General features: G+C 38.2%; 1 protein-coding gene across 1 annotated transcript; it reads right to left on the reverse strand.

Moving 5' to 3' along the window:
* Positions 1-1,491: 1,491 nt before the first annotated feature.
* Positions 1,492-16,868, reverse strand: nfatc4 (nuclear factor of activated T cells 4). Its single transcript, XM_079876139.1, has 13 exons — positions 16,387-16,868; positions 13,999-14,159; positions 11,338-11,844; positions 10,994-11,169; positions 9,536-9,698; positions 9,135-9,235; positions 8,944-9,045; positions 8,670-8,857; positions 6,649-6,789; positions 4,799-4,854; positions 4,572-4,698; positions 3,085-3,771; positions 1,492-2,302 (listed from the first exon to the last, which is right to left on the reverse strand). The coding sequence occupies exons 1-13, from the start codon at positions 16,520-16,522 to the stop codon at positions 2,232-2,234; spliced, it is 2,616 nt and encodes an 871-aa protein (XP_079732265.1). The 5' UTR covers positions 16,523-16,868; the 3' UTR covers positions 1,492-2,231.
* Between the last annotated feature and the right edge of the window lie 721 nt (positions 16,869-17,589).

Raw genomic sequence — 17,589 nt, forward strand, 5'->3', positions numbered from 1 at the left:
ACTTTCTGGAGGTATACTGCCCCCATCTGGTATGGAATGTGGAGTATGAATTGATTTTTTGGCGGACATTACACAAGGCACCTTTAATGAAATAGGTACTAGTAGCTAAAAAATAAGTAGCATGAAAATAGATACTGGTACGTATTAAGGATTAAATGTAAAAACGGCTTGCCATTGGAGCACGACACTTGAACAGCAACCAAAGCTTTATAGACAAAACAACAGAAACAACGACATCTGGTGGCCAAATGGGTTAAAACCAGGCCTTCAGAGAAAAAGCACCTGAAAAACTACTAGAGAAAAACATATTTTAGTATCAGATGATTAAAAAATAAATTTGTGTACTATAAACTGTTTTAAAATGACTATAATACATTCACTATCATTTTGCGTTAGAGTGCCAAGAACATGAAGGCAACATTTCTCAGAGATAGACTTTATAGAAGTCTGGATGAGGGTGTCTACTTTGGAAATCAAAAGTTGCGGGTTGATAATAAGTGCTTTGGTAAATTATTTACAATGAACATGTAAATGTAATGTAGCCTAGCCTACTAGTTTATCTCAGCTCATGTGAGTGCACTGACAGACTGACTGACTGATGTTTGGAATATACAAGTGTAAGCAACTGAGGAATAGATCCGGGTCCATTCACAACCTCACCAATGTGGTTTCAGACCATGATAGTTTACCAGCGCCAGTTTCGGGCTGAAAATATGCTGCTATTTGGCAGTCCACCAAGATGCAGCCCTGCTTATTTTGGAACAACACAACATTCCCACAAGACAGATTTTCACATATTTACTGAGGTGATTCAGATTAATTATACTGATTTACAACTGAGATTAAACAATTTGCTTATCAGCTCTACAACCTGAGGTTATATTAAATCCAGAATTTTTAAAGGTCAAGTTGCATTAAATGCCTTACTTTTGCTAAATCTTTTGTTTACCTCTGTCATTTGGACTGTGCGAAGCTCGTTTTACTGAAGCTGAATGAACGCCATGGTCTTCAGAACTAATGACATTTCTAGTGTTCCTGCTTTACCCTCTCACCCATTGCCATCTATTACTGAAACATTCAAACTAAAATTGGACACTGTTTACCATCTCTAAATTGCGTAATAAGATGTCCTGGGCCTAAATTTATTATTTTACTAGATTTTATGAGACAATACGCTAAATTTCGAGAACATTCTTGTACTTACCCTCAGTCACTGTATCATGGTGCTTCCACGGTCACCGTGATTTTGCCAAGTAAGACATGTTCCTGTCCGAAAATGTAGTCCTAACCCTATCCCTACCCGTAAACCTAACCCTACCCATAAGTTATCCCTAAAATCAGGGAAATAGGTAACAGATTGAACTCTAACCCTAGTTGTAAAGAATCAGGAAGATGTTGCATGAGAAATCATGTTCACCGTGCTTCCACGGTAGGATACTTTTTTTTGAATAGTTGAAATGGAACAAGCACCATCTAATAAGTATTGTTGTTGTCATTTATGAATCAAAAATATTAATTTAAAAATGTTATGCGAAAACATAGACATTGACTTCCACTATAGGGGGCAGAGTCCCTCTTGTTGTCCAAATAGACAAATATTCCACTTCATTTACACTGTCAACCATGACAGAAACTAGTCACAAATCACAACAAGTCCACATTGTCTTTTTACAATTCAGTGACTTTGAATTCAATGATTATACATTTGATATTCTCCCTTTACAAATATTTAGATGTTTGAGGGTTGTAATATTTCCTGTGTGGGGGCAGGGGTGAAGAAGTCACATTTAAACTATCAAGACACTGTGTACAAAGGACATGTTCAATGATCCCACAAATAGACAGCAAAAATGAAGGCAGTTTCCCAGATAAAAAAAAGGGAATGGGGAACATATTGAGGTTTTGTTTTACATTACCTCATCGTTAAATTAATTTCCCCCATAAATGGACCTTTTAGAGGATCAAAACATAATAATATAATGATAATTTATTTTGCATATAGATTAAAAACATTAGTTCCATTCAAATATGCAGTCAGGAAGCAGTAACAGTTACATACTTACAACTGTATGCCTGGCTTCTGTTTTACCACAGATTCCCCACTGAAGTAACGCAGTCTTTATTATTATTGCCATATTTTAGCAATATACCATAAAAAAATTATACAGAAAATGTTGATATGATATTATCTATACACTGATTATCATTGAACTACAGCTGAGAGGATGTTGTCATCCAGGTCGACTGTCCATGTGTGACTCCATCTGAAAGGATCTGATATCCTCTCCGATGAATTCAGTCACTGCAGGGATAAGAAATTATGGTAGAAATCATTTAATTGATTGATACAGATCTATCATGAGACTCTGGTTCTACTTAGCAAATCTCATTATGATTATCCATTTTCAAACTGTAAATAATAATGTTGTGATGCCTAAATTCACTTGTAGCATTTAAAATGACTGAATTTAGTTTTTAGTGCTTTTTTTTGTGACAAAATAGCATAGAATTTTAGTATAAGCCTTTTATTAATTATTGGTCATAACATGAATTATAAATATTAGCTTATTGGCATCTATATCATGACATTCAGTATCATTAAATATTATAATAATATAATGTTTTACATTCAATAATATTTAATACATTGTAATTTACCATTATCTACATAATTATATAATAATAAATTATTATTTTATATGATTACACTACCATTCAAAAGTTTGGGGTCATTTAGATTTGAAAGAGGTAATCAAGATTTGTTTAAAATGTTCAAAAGAACAGCATTTATTTGAATGTATGCGTTCTTGCAGAATAAAAAAAAAAAAATTCTTTAAAGAAATAAGAGAAAAAACTCTTCTGTGATACTATCTGCAACACTTTATTAGAGGTCAGAGCAGCACATGATGTTTGCGAAGAAGCATCTTTTAATTTTTTAGACAAAAATATTAGTATAGAATTTTAATATGAGCCATTTACTGGTTATTGACCACAACATGAAAATAATTATTGGCTAATCGGTATCAGTCTGAATTTTAATATCAGTGCACCCCTAGCATCACACATAAAATCAGTCATACCCACCTTCCTCTAATGTGATATGTTGCATCGGTGAAGGGCCCGTAAAGTCCGGGGGTCCCTCCAACTTCAGGCTAGAAGCGGTGTCTCTTTCAGCGGGGCGCATCTGGTGCTCCCAGTTCTCGTATTGGCCGTATGGAGGTGGGCACAGGTCCTGATAGTGGCTAGTATTTGACGGAGGCGAGGAGCACATCTCTTGGGGGCAAGGACAGTGTGGATATGGGGAGTGAGAGAGCGGAGGAAGAGGCGAGGTGGAGATCGGACTGCTGGCAGGGAACGGGCTCAGAGAACAAGAGTGTGAGGGAGAAGGTGAAGAGGATAGATAGGGAGAGTCGAGCCACGGAGACGGGGAGGGGGAAAGAGGTTGTGAGGCTCTTGGGTACATAGGAGGAAGAAGCTCTGTGAAACCCAGCTCCAGGCTCTCAAAGCTAGGATGTCTTTCGGTCAGGGCACCGCGACCTCCACCATCCTCGATAACCTCTGGTTTCCGGCAGTAGTCCTCCTGGTAGCCGTGCAAGGAGTAAGAGTACTCACTGGGATATGGAGGGAGGTGGAAAGACATGCTTCTGTCATCTACGGATAGGTCTGACCTCATGTCGACAGAACTGCCACTCTCCATAGGGCAAAGCGTCACCCCTTCCAGGGGCAAGATGGAGGGACGGGATAGGAGTGGATCCTCTTCTTTAAACATGACTAGAAAATGAGGAAAACACACAAGTCAAGATGGACATATTATGACATTTAGTGACTTTCCTGTGCACTCCCCATCTACCATTGGTCAGCCAAACATATTTCCCCTCCCCCGAATTCACAACATTGGTTCAGCTGGTTGTGCAACAGAAAATATATTTTGTTTATCTATTTACATAGAGTTGTATAACAAAGATGTCTCATGACTTTCAGAAAATTTTATATGTAATATTAAATAATGTAATTTATTCCTGTGATGGCAAAGCTGAGTTTTCAGCATCATTACTCCAGTCTTCAGTGTCACATGATCCTTCAGAAATCATTCTAATATGCTGATGTGGTGCTCAGGAAACACTTATTATCAATGCTAAAAACAGTTGTGCTGCTTAATATTTTTGTCGATTTTTGTGATACAATTTTTTCCGGATTCTTTAATGAACGAAGTGTATTTTAGAACAGCTGAAACCTTCTGTAACATTAGAAATGTTTTACTATCACTTTTGATCAATTTAATGCATCCTTACTGAAAAATAAAAATTATTTGAAATATTAATTTCTTAAAAAAAATAAGAGAAAGACATTAATATGCTCTTCTGTGATGCTATCTGGAACACTTTATTGGAGGTCAAAGCAGCACTTGCGTTGAACACACTTTTAGATTATGAAAGAGAACAGGTTCTTTATTACACATGGCATGCAAAAGACATATTTTGCATTTCTTGTCAACAGCACCGATTAATACCATGCGCAGAGGGATTCTACCATGTAAAAACACAGCTAACTGCTGCCTGTGTAACACTCACTGGGCAGATATTTAAAGCAGTGTGTGCTGCTCCTCTTCCTCTTCCCATTGGACACGTACAGGCAGACAGATACTGGGTGGTTCAGTGAAAGATCATTATAGGCTGGCACTCGTACACACAGCAAATTCTGGACCATAAGTAAATATAGACAGAATTAGTCCATTTCCTTTCAAGTTCTACACAGAGTCTAACTCACAGAGTCATAGTTAAGTATATGGTCGATGTACCTCATTGCTTTTGTCCCTGTCCACATGTGCCTCCTCCTCCCACTGGACTTTGCCATCTAGAAATAAATAATAAAAATAAATAAAACATCATTGATTTTGTGATATTATGGTGTTTTCTTCCTTATGCGCTCATGTTAGCTATAATATACACTATCGTTCAAAAGTTTGGGGTCTCTTATGCTAATTAATGCTCTCTTTCTTTCTCTTTTCTATTTTAATACATTTTAAAATGTAATGTAATTTATTCCTGTGATGAAAAATATACATTTAGTCCAGTCTTTAGTGTCACATGATCCTACAGAAATCATTCTAATATGCTGATTTGGTGCTCAAAAAATGTGTTATTAATTAGTTGCACTGCTTAATTTTGTGGAAACCATAATATATGTATTCAGGATTCTTTTGAGAATAGAAAGCTCAAAAGAACAGCATCTATCTGAAATATAATTTTTTGTAACAATGGAAAAGTCTTAAGTGTCACTTTTAAATTTAATACATCCTGGCTAAAAACAGTATTAGGGTACATTTAAACGACAATGTAATAAAAATGGATTACAAAAAAACAGACTACAGAAGACAAAGTTGTTAAAATGATCCCCGTTCACACCAGAGTATGTGAGCGGTGCGGAGTGGGAGCGGAGCGAGGAGCGGAGTTGCGTGATTTTGCCAGGAGCGAGGAGCGGATTTTTTTAATGTCGGAGCGTTGTGATTTTCTCTCGCTCCGAAAACGCTCCACTATCGCTCAATTACGAATCACGAGCCAGGACCAAACCACTGTGAGGCAACGGAGGGGGACTCAAAATGTTTCTAATCATATTTTGCATTTGTTTGCATTTGTACTGTTTTACTAGTACTTTCACAAACATTTATATAAAGTATATATCATGTAATTAATTTTACACATGCTTTTAATGATATTTTTACCGACCCCCTTGCGATTTCCGCCTGTGCAACTCCATTATATGATGGACGATTTTATAAAAGTTGGCTTAAAGAGATCTATATTTTTTCGTTTGGCAATTTGTTTAACTTCATATTTTAGTTTGTGATTTATTTATTTTATTTAATGTATGTTTTTCGTTTGATAATTTATTTAATATAATGTTTTTCATTTGATAATTTATTTAATTTAGCCTCATTCAACACTTATTTTTTATTTTGCTTTGTTTAAAAGTGAGCTAAAGGATAGCCTAATTTATTGGTTTGGGGCTGTTCAAAATTCCAATAAAGTATGTGGATGTTCTTCTCTTAGTACTGCGTATTCGTTTTACAGTACATGCATCTTTTGATCAGAGGTTGGTGTTATTTAAAAAAAAAAAGAATAAAAATTTACCGTGGAGCGAAAACGGAGCGAGACGTATTAAGGACGGCGTGGGGAGCGAGCGAGGAACGGAAAATTGTACACCCAGAGCGGAGCTTGAGCGGAGTAATTATGAAATGCTTTGAGCGTGGAGCGCAAATTCTTTCCGCTCCGCTCACATACTCTGGTTCACACGGATCTGCGAAAACTAATACAAACGCTGTATTATGCATGCCAGGCCAGTAGTTGGCGATGTCACATTGACTGAACACGTAATACGCATGCACATGACATCACCATTTCACAAATTCTCGTTTTTGTAGTTTACATGATGACAAAAACAGTATTGTTTTCAAAAACTTAAAACCCTTTTTCAAAAGTTTGCGTTTTCATCCCCCAAAACGCTGTTGTCGTGTAATTGAAAAATATTCCGGTTTTAGTTGAAAAAGGTGTTAGTAGGTGTAAAGGTGTAAAGTAGGTGTAAAGAAAAACAGCTTTAATTTTTTTTTTCTGCATGAAAATGTGCCTTATTGTAGGCCTACTCGAATACCTGATCCTCTCTCCATAAAGAAGACTCTGGAGGTGGGGAGAAAGTTAGTCCCACCAAGAAGCAGTTCCTCCCCTCCCTCTGTTGAACAGGAAGTAAGACTGACAGACTCCACTACAGGAAGCTCCTGTGCGGAGCGCTGTGCTGCAGGCAGAAACAAGCATACATTTAAGCTTAAATTTGAGTGAACATGATGCTGGTATTTAGAGAAAATTGTGCTTAATTTATAAAAAGACGTTTAATAAAAAAAAGAAAAAGATAAAAAGCATTTAATTGACTTGATGTTTGAAACAGCATTCAAGCAGGCTCGGGTTACTCCACTGCTTAAAAAACCAACGCTAAACACATCATTTGTAGAACATTACAGACCTATCTCTCTCCTACCATTCATTGCAAAGACACTTGAAAGAGCTGTTTTCAACCAAGTAACATCCTTTCTGTCTCTCAACAACCAGCTGGATGTCAACCAATCCGGCTTCAAGAAAGGGCATTCTACTGAGACTGCATTACTGTCTGTCACAGAAGCCCTACGGATCGCAAAAGCTGCTTCCAAATCCTCAGTCCTCATCCTCCTGGACCTGTCTGCTGCCTTCGACACTGTGAATCATCAAATCCTTCTGTCCAGCCTCTCAGCACTGGGCATCACAGGAACTTCACTCCACTGGTTTGAGTCCTATCTCACAGGTAGGTCCTTCAAGGTCGCATGGAGAGGCGAGGTATCCAGAGCACATCAACTGACCACAGGGGTTCCCCAGGGTTCAGTTCTTGGTCCCCTCCTCTTCTCCATCTACACCACATCACTGGGACACATCATACAAGCACACGGCTTCTCCTACCACTGCTATGCTGATGACACACAGCTCTTCCTCTCGTTTCAACCAGATGATCCCACAGTAGCTGCACGGATCTCAAGCTGCCTGGCAGACATCTCGACGTGGATGAAGGAACATCACCTGCAGCTCAACCTGGCAAAGACTGAGCTTCTCGTCCTCCCTGCCAATCCGTCTCTACAGCACAACTTCACTATCCAGCTAGAGTCATCATCAATCACCCCATCAAAGTCGGTGAGAAATCTTGGAGTAACGTTTGATGACCAGCTGACCTTCACAGATCACATTTCAAAGACAGCTCGATCATGCAGGTTTGCACTGCACAACATCAGGAAGATCAGGCCTTTCCTAACTGAGCATGCAACACAACTTCTCGTCCAGGCCCTGGTCATTTCTAGGCTTGACTACTGTAATGCTCTTCTGGCCGGACTTCCAGCATGTGCAACTAAACCTCTACAGATGATCCAAAATGCTGCAGCCCGTCTTGTCTTCAACGAGCCAAAGAGGGCCCACGTCACTCCTCTGTTCAGCTCACTGCACTGGCTACCTCTCGCTGCTCGCATCAAGTTCAAGGCATTGACGCTTGCTTACAGATCTATCACAGGCTCAGCTCCCTCCTACTTTCACTCACTCCTACGAGTCTACATCCCTGCCAGAAGCCTACGATCGGCCAACGAGCGACGTCTCGTGGTTCCATCCCAGAAAGCCACAAAATCACTTTCCAGATCATTCTCATTCACAGTTCCATGCTGGTGGAACGCTCTCCCCACCCTCATCCGGAATGCAGAATCCCTGACAACCTTCAAAAAACATCTGAAAACCCATCTCTTCCGGGAGCACTTAACCTCATAAAAAAAAAAAAAAAAAAAAAAAAAAACACCTCCCCTTTCCCTCTAAACCTCACTTATCGGGCTTATGCTACTCTGAATAATGCCTGAACTTTGTATCTTGAGCACTTCTTGCGCTGCTTTTTGTTTTTTGCCTCTTCATGATGACTCGCTTAATCTAGTCCTACTTTGTAAGTCGCTTTGGATAAAAGCGTCTGCTAAATGACTAAATGTAAATGTAAATGTAAATGAAACAGTATTATGTATGCTCATCAAAATGCACTTTTAAAAAGTTAAAAAGTGAAAGTGGTAACTTACACATAGGAGTCGCAGTTAAACATGCATAATTGTGATTTGCTTCACTCACAGCACTCAATGGGTAAAGAGGCGACCTGAAGGGCTAAGACTCGTCCTGGGGGGACGATGGGCGGAGACAGCGGGAGGTGTGTGCGGAACACCAAGCGCACTCGAGTGTTCTTTCTTCCTACATCCGTCTCTCCTTTCCGGAGTTCAATGTCGGAGTTCCTCAGCTTTAGAATACCTGCACAGTCAATGCTGAGAGGCAATCACAGGAATTCATGTATGAGCACTTACTGAGGTGTTTATGACATTTAATCAGAGGTCAAATGTCTCTTTCTCACAGGGCAGTCATGTTGTTCTCCGGGTTGAGTGGGATGTCCAGGAGTTTGGTGCCAGCCTGGACGCTCTCCTGACTAGCTGTGCCTACCATCTTCCCTGTTACTCTGTGTGAGAGACAAGTATATCACATGTCAAGCCATGGATCAACCAAAAACACTTTTGTTCAATACTGTGAAGTATCATAGAGTTTTACCTATGTATTTGATAAAAAGGATGAGGACGTATTGATCTGTCATCGGCAGTTCCTACAAACACCTGTAAGGAGAGCGGCTGTCTCTCAGTGTAACCTACGAGCTGGATGCCAGAGAGAAAAGAGCAAAAATTGTATATAAATTCAATTATTTCGAATAAATGATCTATACTCTATATCTAATTAACTATTATCTAAATACAGTAATACAACAGAAAAGTACACACACACACACACATATATATATACACACAATAACACTGTTAATAATACTGAAATACAATAGTTTTTCTTTCTTGAAAGATAAAATGACACACACTTACAAAGCAAGTCACACACCTATGAAGTAACGGCACATACTGTACAGGATTGTACATTAATTATAGCTTATGAGCGTTACTAACCTTCACCACTGGATGGCCTCCAGGTGATGCCTTTACTGCTCCTCGACTTCCTTCAGTTTCATAATGAGCGCGATGGTGTGGTCTGGGTTGTACCTCTATACGCAGTTCATACTGGTCAAACTGTGAAGGAAGTGGCCAGTCAAGTGGCGGCAGTGCATTAGATCTGTGGAAGTATTAAGGAAGCAGAGTTGATTATCTAAGACATTATTCTGGTTTCTATCAGAATGTAAATCTAAAGTAGTCACCAAAACAGTAGGTTTAGTATGCTACATTTTTATCACATGACCTCAGTATGTTGTCACATAACCTCATCATGTTGCATGTTTAATTCAGAAAATTGTATAACTTTATAATCTTGGCAATTTTGTGTAAAAATTTCATAACTGATTAAATAATCATTTAAGAAAGTGGATCACTGATCATAACATCATTGATATTGCTTCTATTTTATCCATCACACTGGAAATGAAATGTCGAATTGTGTGCATTACATTGTGCGATACAATATTCTACAGTATTCCAATGTACTTTTTTTTTTACTTTTAGCATTTCTGCAGTATACAAAATGTATACTGTGCATAAAATTCTGTATTCACTGAATACCCGAATGACCTACTAAATTTGGCAGAATGCTCAGTATACAAAAGAGCTTATTGCATGGAATCCTAAAATGATTTTTTTTTTAAATAATCAATTTATAGTGGATAGATAGCAGGGTTTATGGAAATACATATGTTGAGAGGCAGGTAGGACATGGTATGATTGCATTCGGAACGAATTTTTTGGTCCTGCATGAGACTTCCGCAGAAGATATAAAGAGTATACATGTTGTAATATTTAGACCACTTCTGTTATTGATTGCTATCAGGAAGTGAAGAGAGTTTCAACCAGTATAACAAAAAGTGTTTGTAGAAAAATAATTGTTTAACACTTTACAATAAGGTTTCATTAGTTAACTACATTAGTTAACATGAACTAATAATGAACTGCACTTCTACAGCATTTATTAATCATTGTTAATGTTAATTTCAACATTTACAACTACATTATTAAATCAAAAGTTGTATTTGTTAACATTAGTTAATGCACTGTGAAATAACATGAACAAACAATGAACAGCTGGAATTTTATTAACTAACATTAACTAAGATGAACAAATACAGTAACAAATCTATTGCTCATGGTTAGATCATGTTAGTTAATACATTAACTAATGTAAACAAATGAAACCTTATTGTAAAGTGTTACCAAAAATTGCCTACCCTGCCCTATCTTTAAACTTTAATTATTTAAAAATACAACCTGATGAGGTCATGTGATATCATATCAATGTAGCGTACTGCAGTTGAAATGTTTGCATACTGTTTCAAATACTATTTTAAATATTAGGCAGTATTCTGTTCTAAACAACTCCTTAACATAAAAATTGAAAATGAAACATAAGAGATGTGTGCTAACCTAAAGAGAGGACTGTGAGCGCAGGCCCTGGTTCTGCCCCAGCCCAGAGCAGGGGGCACAGACAGGTAGTCCATCCCTAGTGTGGGGACATCCCTTCTCAGCTGAGCGACCTCTGGGAGGGGGCAGGTAGAGTTCTGAATGGGGGTCAGCTCTGGTTCGATATCTCTTGATGACACCTGGATTGGCACACATATTGTGAACACCCAGAAACACACCAAGATGGTCATGTGACAGAGATAATTCTTCAAATAACACACTCATTTCTTTGTTTGATTAGAATGGACCATCAGTGAATGACCACAAGAATGGACCATCAGTGAGTTTAAGGATTTCAAGAGGATCACCTGTTCCAGGGAGGTTTTCCTGGTCTTCTGTGGGATGTTGAGCTCACAGCTCGCTGGAGCCTGAGACTGAGCCGAAGTTTCTCCCGCGTCTGGGAAGGAAGAGAGATCCTCGGAGTAGCTGCTTCTGCGGGAGGTGCTGGGGGAGGCCATTGGGGAGTTCCTGCGCTTTTTGCCCCCAGGAGACGTAGGGCGCGAGGAGGGCGATAGGCAGAAGTGGGCAGCAGCTTCACTCAGCTCCTCCTCCTCCACCAGGAGAGAGTCACAGCTGGAAGCTGGACTCAGCCATCCACGAGATGAGGAACTGGAAGCAGGGCTGGGGCTGGGGCTGAGGGAACCTGCCCCTGTCATGACATCACGGTAGGAATCCAGCAGGGGCAGGTATAGACGCTCCCTGTCCCAGCCACCCCCACTGTCCCAGTAACTTCCCCCCGCTGGACCTGAGTCATCTTCAGGGGAGATAGTGGTGATCTGGATACTAGGGCACTCAAGCACTCTAGAATCTGATACCTAAAAAAAGTGTGATATTATTGAACTACCAGCAACTAACAGCGCTGCAACACAACTAATGAATCTACAGCATGACCAAAACAGACAGCAATGTTGTCCTTTTTATGAATGAATTCAGTTCTTTTTAGTGAATCAAACACATACAGCCCAATCAGTGTTCGGATTCCCGAACTATGTGACTTTTATTTATGTTACTTTTAGTGAATCAAACACATACAGCACAATCAGTGTTCGGATTCCCGAACTATGTGACTTTTATTTATGTTACTTTTAGTGAATCAAACACATACAGCACAATCAGTGTTCGGATTCCCGAACTATGTGACTTTTATTTATGTTACTTTTAGTAAATCAAACACATACAGTTCACAACTACCTAGTTTTAAAGGAGCCATTTTTTAACTAACTAAACCTATGCGCGTGAACTCGACAATCGACTACTTTGGACTTCAACCGAAAACAGGATGTAAATACAGGTATTTGCGCTGGCTTAAATAACATCATTTTTTATCCATTTCTTTCACATCTACTGCAGTCAGATTCACTCGTGTTCACTCTGAAGGAATCACTCACATGACCTGTGCACTTGTAATGACACATCAAGGATGTTAAGAGGCTAAAAGCAGGTTTAAATATTGCCCCATTGAAGTCAACAGGGTGCAAATTTTAAAAAGAGGATAACACGGTGTAGGCAACACCGATTTTTGTCGTTGTTCTCTGTATTGACAGCACTCCAAATTGACAAAAAAATGAGCTCAATGTTAAAATAGACCGGAGTTCTCCTTTAAATCAGTGTAGTTACTGAATATGCAGTGTTATTTTGTATTATTTATATACTATTATAGCATTTATTATTATTTGGAACTAGCTTTTATTTGAATATTATTTAGTTCATTTTATTTTAGTTTAAATTTGAATAACTGTGTTGTCCTTTCCATTCATTTTTTTTATTTTAGTTATTTTTAGTACTTCGACTTCAGTAAATGGCCCAGACAACAAATTTTCTTTCTTTCTTTTCTTAAAGTCTCCCTGCGGTGAAAATCAAGTTTTTAATATTGCTTATATGTCTATGTGGTGTTTTTAATGTTTTTAGACAAACCATGTGTAAATTCATAAGTCAACACCATTGCTGAGTATTTTCTCCTTAAAACTGCAGTGAACCAAACAGTCTCTAAAACGCGGTTTAAAATCGCTGGTGTTTCTGGTTAAAGTGTTTTAAGTTTAAACTTTTCATCTAATATTTATATTTTGTTTTCGTTCAGCTTTATTTACGTTAGTTCAAGTTTTAGTTAACAATAACAGCAATGTTCATATGATAATGTGTTATTAAAGATTTTCACCCATTATGAAGTTTTTCATTTTTAAATGAAATATTATTGAATAAAATGTGTTACCTGATTGTTTGTTTAATATTGTTGTATAGTAAAAGGCTAATATGGAGCTGCATTTATGCCGCCTATAAAAAGTGAAAGTCAATTAAAAAGTCACACATCTTTTGCAATAACTGTTTTAAATGTACTTATTATTTGAACAAATAAGATAAAATAAATAAATAATAATTATAACTTTTCTCATAATTTGACAATGGAATTGCATTTTTCCAGAAAAAGTACTAAAAGAATCATTAATGGAACTATTAAGGAACCAGAATTGTTTTGAGAAATCAGAAGCGGAACCAGATTTTCTTCGATTCTACATCCTATTTGCAACCCTGTTTATTACATGTTTTTGAGTTTCAAAGAAAAAGGTCTTGATTTTATCCATCAGAACAAGATTACAAAGACAAACATGTTTTGTTTTGGATAATAATTTACAGATGAATGACATACAATATGGCCAGAAACATGTATTAAATAAATAGGGTCGATTCTGGTTTTGTGTTGATTTTTGTGTTGATAAATGCTAAAGGACATTCAAATTTTATTTGAACTCTGACATTTATCTACAGACCTTATGTGCCAAAATAAAAAAATGCAGGTCAGGTCCTGGCAACCGAATCTGTTCACAATAAACATTACTGGGCAACAAAAATGAACTCCTGAAATTAAAACCAGACATCTGGATTTATTTTGCCATAATTAATCACAATGTGTAACATTATCCTAGTATCAGGATGTTCTAGAAATCTAGAATTCAGGCAAATGTGCTTCCCACCTGTATTGATCTTGCTGGTAGACTCTCGTAAGTGCCACTGAACTCCCTGACTAATGCCCGCCTGGGGGGAGGCGAATGCATCCCAGCTCTGCGGCCGGCTGACTGTGGAGGCAAGGGGATACCCATGGGCTGGCCAGCCTGTGTGGAAGTCAAGTGGGTATCTGGTGGCAAAAAAAAAAGAAAAAAGATTATTGTACATAGCAAATCACATGCTTTTTGAGCTGCAAGTATGTGCATATGGGATAAACAATTGCTGAAACATGAGACACAAGGCCACTCAATAGAAAATCATAACAAACACAGGGAAGCCTTTGTGGAAACGTCATTTATTATTTCCACAAGTACACACAGACTTGTTTACCTCAGAACACATCCATAAGGTTTTCCAAATGGGGTGATTTCTGAAATCTCTCAACTCACAAAACTACAATCTGCCACACCAAATCATTAGCATAGCAATGATAGTTTACACAAAAATGCCACAGTTTCTTTAGTTTTTTTTGTCTTGAGGATGCTTTTTTGTTCCCACCCTTGTGCTTCACAATAATTCAGCTTAATAATTCAGGTTAATTTAGCTTAAATTAACACATTTGTCAGATAGAATGTTTCAGATATTATAAAATCTACTTTAAAATCAACTTATCGCACTGGTAAAAGCCCTCATTTGCCGTCACTGCTCTATTGTTGGTAAACTATGATTAACAAATTAAATGTTTGTAGGGGCAATTCTAAAGTACAAAATTTAGAACCTACTCAGCAAGTTCTAATCCTTAAAGTTGTTAATATGTAGGGCACAAGTAAATAAATAATTATATATGGCAACGCTTTAAACATCTGAAGAAAGCACTTGCGGTAAAAGGCAGCAAAGTGATGCGGTGTGTGCGGACGGAAACCTGAGGTGCATGTTTCTACGACTTCATGCCAATATGAAGGCGGAGGATGGGTGTACAACAGAATGTGTGCCAGGAGGGGGAAACAGGGCAGAGAAAAGGAGGGAATATTGGAGGGAGGTATCTAAATGCATGCTCAGTAAACAGAGATTGAGGGTTCGGGTCCAGATGGCAGCTGTTAACTCTGCTCACACGCACAGCTGATTAAAAACACATTGCGCTGTGCTCCACACTTACCCATAAACACACGCACACTTCAGCGGATAAAACTTAGTTACATGGGCAGTGAGTCAGACTACATGAACATATAAGAATTCTTGAGAGAAATGTTTCCATGTTTTGTGCCTTTTTTTAAAGTAAAGACATTCAAAAAGTCTCCAAAAATATGCACAAAAAGTGTACTGCCAATGGGTCAATGACAAATAAGAATCAAGTTCATGTATTTTAAAAAATATTAAACATTTTTCCACAAAACATATTGAAGTAATGACTATATATAAAAATGTCAACTGGTCTAACCATCATCATGTAAAAAACTAAATAAAAAATATTTTCCTTCCACCTATAATTAACTAGTGTCCACAACTTATCGTTATTTTTAAAAACGTTTTAAACATGTCAGTGCAAAAAAATATTGTATGCATATAAATGTTTGAGCCTTGATTTTATATTATGAACTGAACAAAGTGTTCCCTTTCATAAAAGGTGAAAAATTGTTTTGGACACAACCATGAAGGTCTTCACTGTTTATGATTTTCTTGTCACGTGACAACAAAATTAATTGCCAGATAAACTTTTTTTTTCTTCTTCAAAATGTTCATAATATTTTAATGCAAAATCGTTTCACAGCGCATTTAAATAATAATAATAATAATAATAATATTAATGAGTAAAACTACATGTGCCAACTTTTTTTATGAGGTATTATGAGTTTTTCGGGCAGTTACAACACCTAGAGATTTTTGACAACTATAACAGAAATACTTTTAATTCAGAAAATGAAAATATGTTCATTAGGCCAATAGAAAATGTATGTATTTGTTTGAATTGAATTTGTATGTGCTTTGCGTAACATAGCGTCACCTCGTCGACTCATTTAGACCTACACTCACACAGACACAAGTTAAAAAGTCTGTGCCCGGCCATGTATGTAGCCTATATAGTATGTATTCTGTATGTTTCGGTCATTATATCAGCATCCTACAGAATATGCACTATATATATTATATATATATTGTGCATATTCTGTAGGATTCTGATATAATGACTGAAACAGTAATAATTTATCCAAAGCTACTTATAAATACGCCCCACTTAAAGCAACCTATTATAAATGTATTGACTGCTCAAGGGGACAACAGTTATCATTTAATATAGATTATGATTTACGGTTTTTGTACCTAAAACATCGGTTACCAGCCCAGATCTATAACCACTCATATGCACCATCCCAATAGGCTACCTATTGGTTCGCCACCCTTCCATCGTTCACACATACCGGCTGGCTCATGATGCGTCTGGCCGCTCTCGGGGTCCTCTGGGCCGCAGCGGCTCTGGCGCGGCGGATCCTCCTCGAACACGAGCTTGAACTCGAACTCTCCCTCCTCCCATCCCGAGCCCGGCGCGGCCCCCATCTCTGACTCCGAGAAAAGTACGACCGAGACCGGCGACAGAGAAATCACTGACCCTCTCTCACTTCTCAATATCGGCTCCGTCTAAAACTAATGGGAGCCATACAGCTTTTCCAGAAAGTCACTGCGCGCGATCCACTTTCTCCTTCGTGCGCCTTCCTTGTATTAGGCTACATTAAAGAATTAAAAGTTATCCTCAAGTTGAAGTATCACATTTGCATTGACCATTTTCTTATTTCCGCATCGCTCTTGCTGTTTAACAGTTGCACATCTCTTTATCTAACTTTTTCTTCCCTGTAGATTCGCTTGCGATTTCCGTGACAGTCGGTTATTATAACTTCATCTCACGAACTTCCATCGTCCAGAACAGTCCATATTCACAGCCTCAAGTCCCACACATACGTTCACGTTCAATACCAAATATCCGAAGAATTTACATTCATACCATCACTCCTTCACCAGCATAGAACAAAAAAGTTATATGTAGTTCTTTTTCGTTCTTTACCCTTAATTGCCTTTGGGCGGGTTCTTCGGTACCGTTACTCTCTCCCAATTGGCTATTTGACCTGTCAATCTACAGACCTTAACTTTACATGCCCGCGTTTGCTGCATAGTGTGTTGATTGGTCAGTGAGTACAACTACATATTTTAGGGTGAACTGTGAAGTATAACTTTATGATACCCACAAGAATCTATTCCAACACACATTTTTAAAAGCAGAAACACATTCTCTTCTGCCTAATAGAGAATTCCCTGGACAGACACCAGCGAAAGTCTTCTGGCAAACAGGTCTGAGAAAAACATATTTCATATTCCTTTTCCACATGCTTAAACATAGTGGCTATTTTTGTTTTAGACAAGATCCTGATGCTGAAAGTTTGTCCATCTATGACGCCATAACTACAGTCATTCTCTCTCTCTCTCTCTCTCTCTCTCTCTCTCTCCCCCATCATACTTTCCCCCTTCAATGTCCCTCCCCTTCCTTTTCCCCAACTCTTTATCCCAGTTCTCCCTCCTTTCCCTCCCCCTGTAAGATCTGTTTCTCATTATCCTCTGTAGTCTGCACTCTG

Source organism: Squalius cephalus, assembly GCF_949319135.1.
Source record: "Squalius cephalus genome assembly, chromosome: 7".
Taxonomy (NCBI): Eukaryota; Metazoa; Chordata; class Actinopteri; order Cypriniformes; family Leuciscidae; genus Squalius; species Squalius cephalus.